The 8,623-nt window shown below is 34.8% G+C and overlaps 2 protein-coding genes and 1 long non-coding RNA gene across 3 annotated transcripts; 1 reads left to right on the top strand and 2 right to left on the bottom strand.

Moving 5' to 3' along the window:
* Positions 1-214: 214 nt before the first annotated feature.
* On the top strand, positions 215-1,668 carry LOC104820623. Its single transcript, XM_010551138.2, has 4 exons — positions 215-432; positions 551-770; positions 888-933; positions 1,417-1,668. Exons 1-4 carry the CDS (start codon positions 306-308, stop codon positions 1,495-1,497), a joined length of 474 nt encoding a protein of 157 aa, XP_010549440.1. The 5' UTR covers positions 215-305; the 3' UTR covers positions 1,498-1,668.
* A 1,011-nt stretch (positions 1,669-2,679) lies between these two features.
* Positions 2,680-4,770, bottom strand: LOC104820622. Its single transcript, XM_010551137.1, has 4 exons — positions 4,495-4,770; positions 3,416-3,759; positions 3,225-3,323; positions 2,680-2,921 (listed from the first exon to the last, which is right to left on the bottom strand). Exons 1-3 carry the CDS (start codon positions 4,592-4,594, stop codon positions 3,234-3,236), a joined length of 534 nt encoding a protein of 177 aa, XP_010549439.1. The 5' UTR covers positions 4,595-4,770; the 3' UTR covers positions 2,680-2,921; positions 3,225-3,233.
* A 2,142-nt stretch (positions 4,771-6,912) lies between these two features.
* Positions 6,913-8,204, bottom strand: LOC104820621. Its single transcript, XR_772953.1, has 2 exons — positions 7,967-8,204; positions 6,913-7,183 (listed from the first exon to the last, which is right to left on the bottom strand). It is a non-coding gene; the product is annotated as an uncharacterized LOC104820621 (long non-coding RNA).
* Positions 8,205-8,623: the final 419 nt, after the last annotated feature.

Below are 8,623 nucleotides of genomic sequence, written 5' to 3'. Positions count from 1 at the left end.
AAATTCATGCAAATAACAACAATAAAGGAATGTACCACAATTTAATAATGTCTTTTTATATGAAGTACAAAGAACAAAGCCAAGAATCTTTTATTTATATATTTATTTGATTTTTTAAAATATGCCTTAAACTTCAAGTTATGAACTTTACAACCCTGCAGAAACCCCTCCTTTGGATTCAATCGCCAGCCTTAACAAGAAAAGAACCATGCGATTTTATTATATAATTAGCCTCACTATGATCTCAATCTTCACACCAACGTCCAAAAAATAAAGAAAAAAAAATCTCTTTTTGTTTTAAAAAAATGGCGGGTGAAGAAACGAAATCTGCAGCTGCTTTGCTTCTGGTGTTGAACTTCTGCATGTATGTGATTGTTCTTGGGATCGGGGGATGGGCAATCAACCGAGCCATCGACCACGGCTTCGTCATCGGTAAAAGATTTCGCCTTTTCTACATTCGAATTATCCATTATCGATTCCGATATTTTCAGACAAAGATTCTACGTTCTTGATCTTCTTAACTGCATATAACCGTTGTTTTTTTTTTCAGGGCCTGATCTCAATCTCCCGGCTCATTTTTCGCCAATCTATTTCCCGATGGGCAATGCTTCGACGGGATTTTTCGTGACGTTTTCGTTGTTGGCGGGAGTCGTGGGGGCGGCCTCTGCTATTTCAGGGCTTAACCATATCCGTTCTTGGTCGGTAGAGAGCTTGCCGGCCGCAGCATCGGCAGCAACTATTGCCTGGACACTCACACTTCTTGCCATGGGGTAATGAACTGAAATGAAACTATAGTGTCTAAAATCTCTGTCCTGAAATGGAACTTGTTTGTTCTGAGACGGGTTTTTTTAAAAAAAATTTGGTTGATTTTGTGTTTATCGGTGCAGATTTGCATGGAAAGAGATCGCACTTCACGTACGAAATGCACGTCTGGTGAGTTTTTTATTCGGTTTCAGTTCGGGTTCGACTTTGGGTTTAGTTACTTTATTTTAGAAAAATTATAATATTCGATTTTTATATTGAATCTGGTTTGGTTCTATTTATTTCTATTTTTTATTTATTAATAAAATCCAATGTTATCAAAGAAATTTTCAAGGATTTTTTTGTTCTTTTAAAAAAAATTTAAATTCCGCTTTGTTCTAATTCGGTTTTGGTTTTTATTTTTATTAATAAAAATACTACTGTTTTTAAAGAAATTTTTAGTTTTTTATATTCCGTTAGTTCGGTTCCGTTTTTTGTTTTAAAAAATTTATAATATTTCAGTTCTTATATCGGATTCAGTTTGTTTTACGCTTATGTGTTATTCAGTTTACATCGGTTCAGAATAAATTGGTTATTAATTGTTCACTTCATTAAAAAAAATGGCAAAAGCTTTGTCCTCTTTGTTAATACACCCATCCTTATTTTTTTGTGCAGAGAACCATGGAGGCCTTCATGATCATACTCTCAGTCACTCAGCTTCTGTACATTGTTCTTGTTCATAGTGTGAGGAGGTGAAAAAGATAAAAAAAAATCTATGGCTGAATCTTGATTTTCACCCCCATTTTTTCGACGTTCAGTTTGTGTTCAAATCCGAAACTCGGGTTTGATTTAGTTTGGTTTGGTTTGGTTTGATTTGATTGATTCGTATTGGAAAAGTTCATGTATTGTTTGACGATTTTTTTTTTTTATAAAAAAATTTGTGTGTGAGTGTATTCATTGAATAAGGAAAAAAAAACTTCACGGCTACAAGGAATCTATCAAGCAGTACCAACTAAGAATGAAGCCAAGGCACCACACGTTTGAATTCCATGGCATGAAATAAAACATATAAAGAGAAAATCACATATATATACACCTCAACTTTTCAAAAAATATATCAAATAAATAGCTCAATTTTTAATATGATAAAATAATACTTCAAATACCCTTACGCATTAAAAAAAAACGCCTAAGGGTTCGACTGGTTGTACCGCAGCGGTTGCGTGGTGGGTAACAGCGTTTTCAAAGCGTTTGATAGCAATTATGAATGATAACACTGACTGGTTGATAAATTGCTGTTGGCAGCGATTGCAGACAGGTACGGTTAAAAATGAATGGTTCATTGCGGTTGCGGTTGCGTTTTGATATAAATTATAAAAAAAATATTATTTTAAAATAATTTTTTATAACAATTTTAATCAAATTTTTAGTATTATTTGATAATATTAAAATATAATACTAAAAAATAATATCAAATCATAACACTAAACAAAATTATCATAAATATATATATATATATATATTAGAGTTTTATATCATTTTTAATGAGGATATTTTAGTTTTTTTGTCAAAACGCCGGAAACCGCTACCAAAACGCAAGTTAGATGCTGCGATTAGAAAAGACAAGTTTGGCTGCAGTTGCGGTTCAACCAGTCAGTTTTTTAATCGTCTACAACCGCCGGAAATCGCAACCGCTCCGTTTGCGGCGGATAGCGGCGGTGCAACCAGTCGCCCCTAGATCGATTTGGAAAAATTGTGGTATTAATTTGACACAATCTGAGGAGTTGATGTATTACTTTGATGTATATTATCATCTAGACTATTATATTGTTAAATTAAAAGCTAAGTATTTATTGACACATTTTTTAAAAGTTAGGGCATTTATTTTTCCATATCAACGAACTTTAAAGCTGGCATGTGAACAAAATTGATTTAAGATGTAAGAAAAATACTGCAAAATTGATTTAAGATGTAAGAAAAATGCTGTAAGAACAGAGCCGTTGCAAAAGATGGAGTTCCTGTCTGAATATTGCTGAACTTCCTCATCACTATCCATCCAAACATATAATGTACAGAGAAGAATATACCGACCCGTAATCCTGTTTCTGCAGCTTTCTTTGGAGCTTCCACTGTCGACCGATCCTGCCATGGATGCAACTGTTTCATCCTTCGCGTTCTTCCTGCAGCAATAAGGCCGTCCGGAGAAGATAATAACGAGTATGAACGGAATTAGAGATCATATTTACAGTTATGAATCATAATAACAAGGAAAAAAATGGATTTGATCACTGAGAATTTCACCCTCTCATTGTTCAAAGTTCAACCAAGAAATTCATGCAGGCAGCCATGGATGTCAAAGTCATCCATAGTCAAGGATTCTAACCCCGTGGAACTTCTTGTAAGTCCAGTTAGATAAACTGTGGCCTTTAAGGCGAAAAGGTTGAGACTTTCTAAAGGAAAACCGATACAATAACGGTACTGACCTGTACTGTTTATCTTTCAGATCCTGTCATTGCTTCAAACAAGCCACAGCAACTCAACCATGAGGTTCTCCTAACTGGTGGACCAGAAGCCAGAAGACTCTGCACATATCCAGAGAATTAAACCGACTGAAAAGACGAAAGGGAACACTCTAAATAGGTATAGAGAGCGCAGACGACAACGGGTTTGCCACCTTTTCCTCGGAAGATTCTGGAATTTCCGATTCCATGACTGTGTTCTTGACTTCTTCGCTCGTTCCAGCAAGTTCCGAAGGTGTAAATACGTCATCGTCCTTATCTTTTTCCGTTATAGGAAGCGGGTTCTCTTCTTCGCCAGATTTTGTTGAGATCGGTATCTCGGATACTGAAACAACATGCTTGATGGAATCAATTACCGCATTCTCGACTTTCTCTTTCGCAATGTCCTTCTCGAAGGCAGGTGGATCTCTTTTTCCAGCTTCTTCATTTCCTTGAGAACCAGGGGAACTCAAATTGCCATCACTTTCCTTCTCGTCATGGCTTCCCGGGTCATCATTCCCTGAAACATTCACCAGAATTTAAAGGCCATACAAAAAATACTAAACCCGGTATTGAAAAACGACAGAAGATACCACAGATATGACGATCTAAAACGACACACAGACAGAATGTCACTCGAAGGTAGTAGTAACCAAGTAAACCAGACAGCCGAAACATGGCAAAACACACGGAATTTTCTTGTATGCCGCTTCTCTTACATAAGTTCACTTCCGAGTCAAAAAAGCACGGAATTTTCTTGTTTACTGATTCAACAGAGCTATGCTCCAGTTCACCAAAGTCTGGTCCAGGTCCATGAATCGGGCATTCCTTAATGCCCAATTCAATGTAAGATCTAACCAGGAAACTAAGTATGGTGAATCAGGAAACGAAAAGATTGATGTTTATCTAACAGGAGAAGAATGAATCGACAGAATATTCAAAGAATCCATGAGAACCAATGACAGGAACAAGGGGAAATGAACCCACAAAAGACAAAACCTTTAGGAACATTAATAAAGTGGAGATTGAAAGAATATACTTTCAAATCTCCAAATGGAATCAAAGCAGCAAAATTTTTCCATTTGGCAAATAACCCATTTGTAGGAATGCACTAAAATCCCTAAATCCCAACAATTCTGCACCAATCTCGAGCAAGAAAACAGAATCAAGCACACAGGACAAGAACATGGACAAGAACAGCAACAAGTGTTCAAGTTATCTGTCCAAAGACAACAAAAAACCAAAAACATAGTACCATGAAGATTATCGCCGTTGTCGTCTCCCTTACTGATTCCGATCTGTTCCCGTTCCTTCTTCTTCTTCAGGGCCTTTCTTTTCTTCGCGCCCGACGGCATGATTCGACCCAACAATGGATTTCGCCACCTGCAGACAAATTCGGAAGCGGGCTTTCTGTAGAAATTGAAAAGATTCGAGCTTTCTCTCTCTACAGACTGTGCGCTATGTGAACTGTGTTCGTCTCTCTGTCTCTACATTGGGGAAATCAAATGTTCCGTAGAGGCGAAAAGATAAGGAAAACATGCATCTATTTCGATTCACCAATTATACCTATATATATATATGTATGAATATATATATATATATATATGTGTGTGTGTGTGTGTGTAAAAATTGAAAGTATCAATTAGGCATGTATATTTTTCAGTAATTAGCATGGTTTAGATTCTAACATTTTCAAAGATTTTGTCTTTTATTTTAAATATTATTTGGTCAAAGTGTGTGTACTTACTACTTGTGATTGTAATATTGGTGCTAAATGTAGAAAATTGTTGGGACTAATTTGGATAATAATTAATAGCATTGGACTAATTGCAAAAATACATATCATCATCTATATAATATATAGTTACTTTTTTAAACAAAATTCCCATTTACATATATCTCATAATTATGTGTTGACTCTCGGTGATATTTGGAACGGTTTTACTTTAAAAGTCAAATAATTGGTAAGACCCATATATATACATTTTTTTAAAAGAAAGAGAGAAGAAAATTTATTTCCAACAATAGTCACACAAAAAAAAATGTAGTAAATAAGTATTGACCGGTTATTATATTATATTCGATTTGTTTCGATTCGGTTTCGGTTAAAATTTTTATTAAAAAATTATTTTAAAAAAATTAGTTTTTTGGGTTTTTTTTTTAAATTCAGTTCGATTCGATTTTTAAAATTTTGGTTTTTCTGAAATTAATACTATTTGAAAATTTTGAACGATTCGAATCGAGAAAAAAATTATATTTTTTAATATGGTTTAATTTTTTAAAACCCAACCGAAAGTTCGTACCAAAAGAAAGAAAGAAGGGGTCGAGGTGATTTTTTTCTATTTTGTTACTGTATTTGATTTTTATTTCGAAAAAAATGTACTTTTATGCTATTTATTATTGTGTTGAAATTATATTCGCACTCATTTCCATTTTTATTAAAAATTTCATTTAAAAAATGATACCTAATCTATCATTGATTTAATATCGATTACAATTTGATTCAATTCATTTTTACATATCTTAATTGAGAATTTCATCATGATACATAGTATTTTCATTAGGATAACAGGATAAATCAATCATAAACTATTTTATAATTCGGACAAATACATGTATGAAATATAATGATTACAGAAAATAATTAAGATGTGAGGCATGGACATATCGATCCATCCCTACCAAACAATTTTTTTTTATTTCTTTTTTTTTGTGCATTTGGTATATTATTCAGATTAGGGAGATATTTATTATGAGCCATAGAAATAATGAAGAAGAGTGGCCTTGAGTTGCTCATACTGGATATAATAATAACCAATGGAACCAAAATATTTTTTCCTTCCTTTTTTCACTTTCATTTTAGATATATAAATTCAAATTAAATGAAACCAAATAATATCGGTTTAATTTAAAGTTATAATAATTTTTTCAACCCTATTAGTTTCTAAGGATATATATATATGTAACTCTATTTGATTGGTAGATATATTTAGCTACAATTTGCAAAAATAATATATTTATTAAAAATCTTGGGATTAAAACAATGTTGATGTATTTAAAAATACAAAACATGTTCTTATCTTGGATTCAAATTTAAGTGTAGAGAGAGATATTCATCCGAACTTCTCGGATCTTTTGAAAAATTAGACAAATGTCCGTTGAGTTTTCAGATTATAAACAAAAAAATCTCCTACATCTCATCAACATTATATATGTGTATATATATACACAACTCTATTTGATTGGAAGATATATTTAATATAATTTTCAAAAATAATGTATTTATTAAATAATCTTGGGATTAAAACGATATTGATGTAACTATAAGAGATTTTCGCCATTTAGAAGCTGAGAAAGAAGCTCTCCAATGGATGCACACACACAAAAGAGAACCAAATCCAAATCCAAATCCATTGAGATGAAATCAAATTCTTGTACACATTGTCTTGGTTTTGGTCAATATAAGGGCTAATACACAAGAGAATCTCCCCCAACCAAGATCAATGATTCATGTATAGATATAGCACATTTTTCATTCCTGATTCAACAATACACAACATGCCATGTTTCAGATTCAAATTTCAATCTATAGACTCTCTTTTCATTGCTACATTTACTTGCATTGAGGCAGTTAATTAAGATTGATTGAATATGATTTCAGAGAGGAGAAAACTAACAGAAAAAGTATCTGAATAAGATTAAGAAAGGATTAGCGGTCGGTGATCCAAATAATTTCCACAGAGATGAGAAGATAGACATCGAAATTTTATACATCTACCCTACAAACACGGACCAATGGCTTCATTCCCTACCCCCCAACCCCCATATCAATCCATCGATACCGAAGATACCTCAGGAGAAAGGTTTGCATTCGACATTTCTGATCCGAAACCTGGGAGATGCCCTCGGACTGGTTCTTGGTAATATCGCCGTCTTGTGAGGACCTAGCATCAAGAAAGTTCCATTATACGAAACCGATCATCAGCAAAGATATGACTAAGTAATGAAAACAACAAAAAGAGAAAACGATAACCCAATTCACGACGCAAAATTTGAGGAAAAATCGAGAAAACTACGCTTCCCTCTACCCTTTACCTTTTTTCCCCTCTACCCACGAGGAAGGAACTTGAAATTTCGAAACTTTTCCGATTTTACAGAACCTCACATTGTAAGGCCTTGAACGTAAGAGCAGTAATGCCTCACCAGTGATCATAAGAGCAACATAACACTAGAAAGGCCACAAAAAGCATAGATCATTCTTGTTTCTGAGTATTATACATTTTCCCTCAAGATATTGAGATCCAATTTTAAAAAAGCTTCAATTTTTCTTGTTCCCAAATTGCTTTTATCATCTAATCTCTGCAATCAAGATCGATATGCTACGAGGAAAGCAACCAAACCACCGGTTTAAATAGACAAAACCCATTTTTTTTTCCTACCTATGGAAATGAACATTACCAGAAGAACAAGGCAGCATCACCACCACTATAAACACTTTCCCTCCCTACACTATCTCCTATCGGAGCTCTCTAATCTCTTTCACAATTTTAAAACCCTCAGAGACGAACAGCAACCACTTTAGCAGAAAACCAGATCCGAATCAAATGCAGCAGCAAAGTCTTCAAATTTCACAGAAATAATCTCGAAACTCGAGGACCCATATGATCAAAATCCAACATTGAAGCCAAAAAAGGGAGAAAAAAAAATAGCCAAACAAATGTTCGTACCTCCTGAGAGAAACACATCTCCGAAGAAGTGACCCCAGCACGAAAGCAACGAAGCCATTGGCATTAAACCCTAAAGAGAGAGAGAGGGAGAGACTAGCAGTGTATTAAAGTGAAGTAATGCTGTTAGTGGGTTTTCAGAGAGAAAGAGAGAGAGAGAGAGAGAGAGAGAGAGAGAGAGAGCACGCTTGCAGTCTGCAGTGTACACATATTTCAACATGAAAGGGAGACTTTTTGGTTCGCTCCCTCTGTTTTTTCAATTACTGCTTTTCGTTTTGGAATTTAAAAAAGGACATTGATTGCCAACAATGGGCCTTTATTGGGCCTGGTAATGGGCCTCATATCTCTCTATCCATCTTTAATGAGGGCTTTTTTTTTTACTCCCTCTTCTTTCATCTCTCTCTCTCTGTTCTAAGTCTAATCTATCACGCTGACACCAGCAATGGCGGAGGAAGATTCGACAAGAAATGAAACGGAATCAGAGAAGAAAGAAGCGGCGGTTGCATTCAAGGACGCGACCGAATCTTTCATGAATCTCGAAGAACTGACGCGGAAAGCAAAGCGCACGTCCATGGAAGCCTTCCTGAGTTTCGACGGTCTGGTAAACCGTCAGATTTTCAATGCCGTGCAAGAAGAGAAAAGGGTTTCCAGAAAACGGAT

This window comes from Tarenaya hassleriana, unplaced genomic scaffold (genome assembly GCF_000463585.1).
Source record: "Tarenaya hassleriana unplaced genomic scaffold, ASM46358v1 Cleome31, whole genome shotgun sequence".
NCBI lineage: Eukaryota > Viridiplantae > Streptophyta > Magnoliopsida > Brassicales > Cleomaceae > Tarenaya > Tarenaya hassleriana.
This window is presented reverse-complemented; position numbering and strand designations above follow the sequence as displayed.

Bases quoted from the DNA above. Each gene is read 5' to 3' on its own strand.
- LOC104820623 (XM_010551138.2), top strand. From the start codon at position 306: ATGGCGGGTGAAGAAACGAAATCTGCAGCTGCTTTGCTTCTGGTGTTG. The intron at 433-550 runs GTAAAAGATTTC...TTTTTTTTTCAG, and splicing joins CGACCACGGCTTCGTCATCG to GGCCTGATCTCAATCTCCCG. The intron at 934-1,416 runs GTGAGTTTTTTA...TTTTTTGTGCAG, and splicing joins ACGTACGAAATGCACGTCTG to AGAACCATGGAGGCCTTCAT.
- LOC104820622 (XM_010551137.1), bottom strand. From the start codon at position 4,594: ATGCCGTCGGGCGCGAAGAAAAGAAAGGCCCTGAAGAAGAAGAAGGAA. The intron at 3,760-4,494 runs GTACTATGTTTT...TGAATGTTTCAG, and splicing joins CAACGGCGATAATCTTCATG to GGAATGATGACCCGGGAAGC. The intron at 3,324-3,415 runs GTGGCAAACCCG...GGATATGTGCAG, and splicing joins CAGAATCTTCCGAGGAAAAG to AGTCTTCTGGCTTCTGGTCC.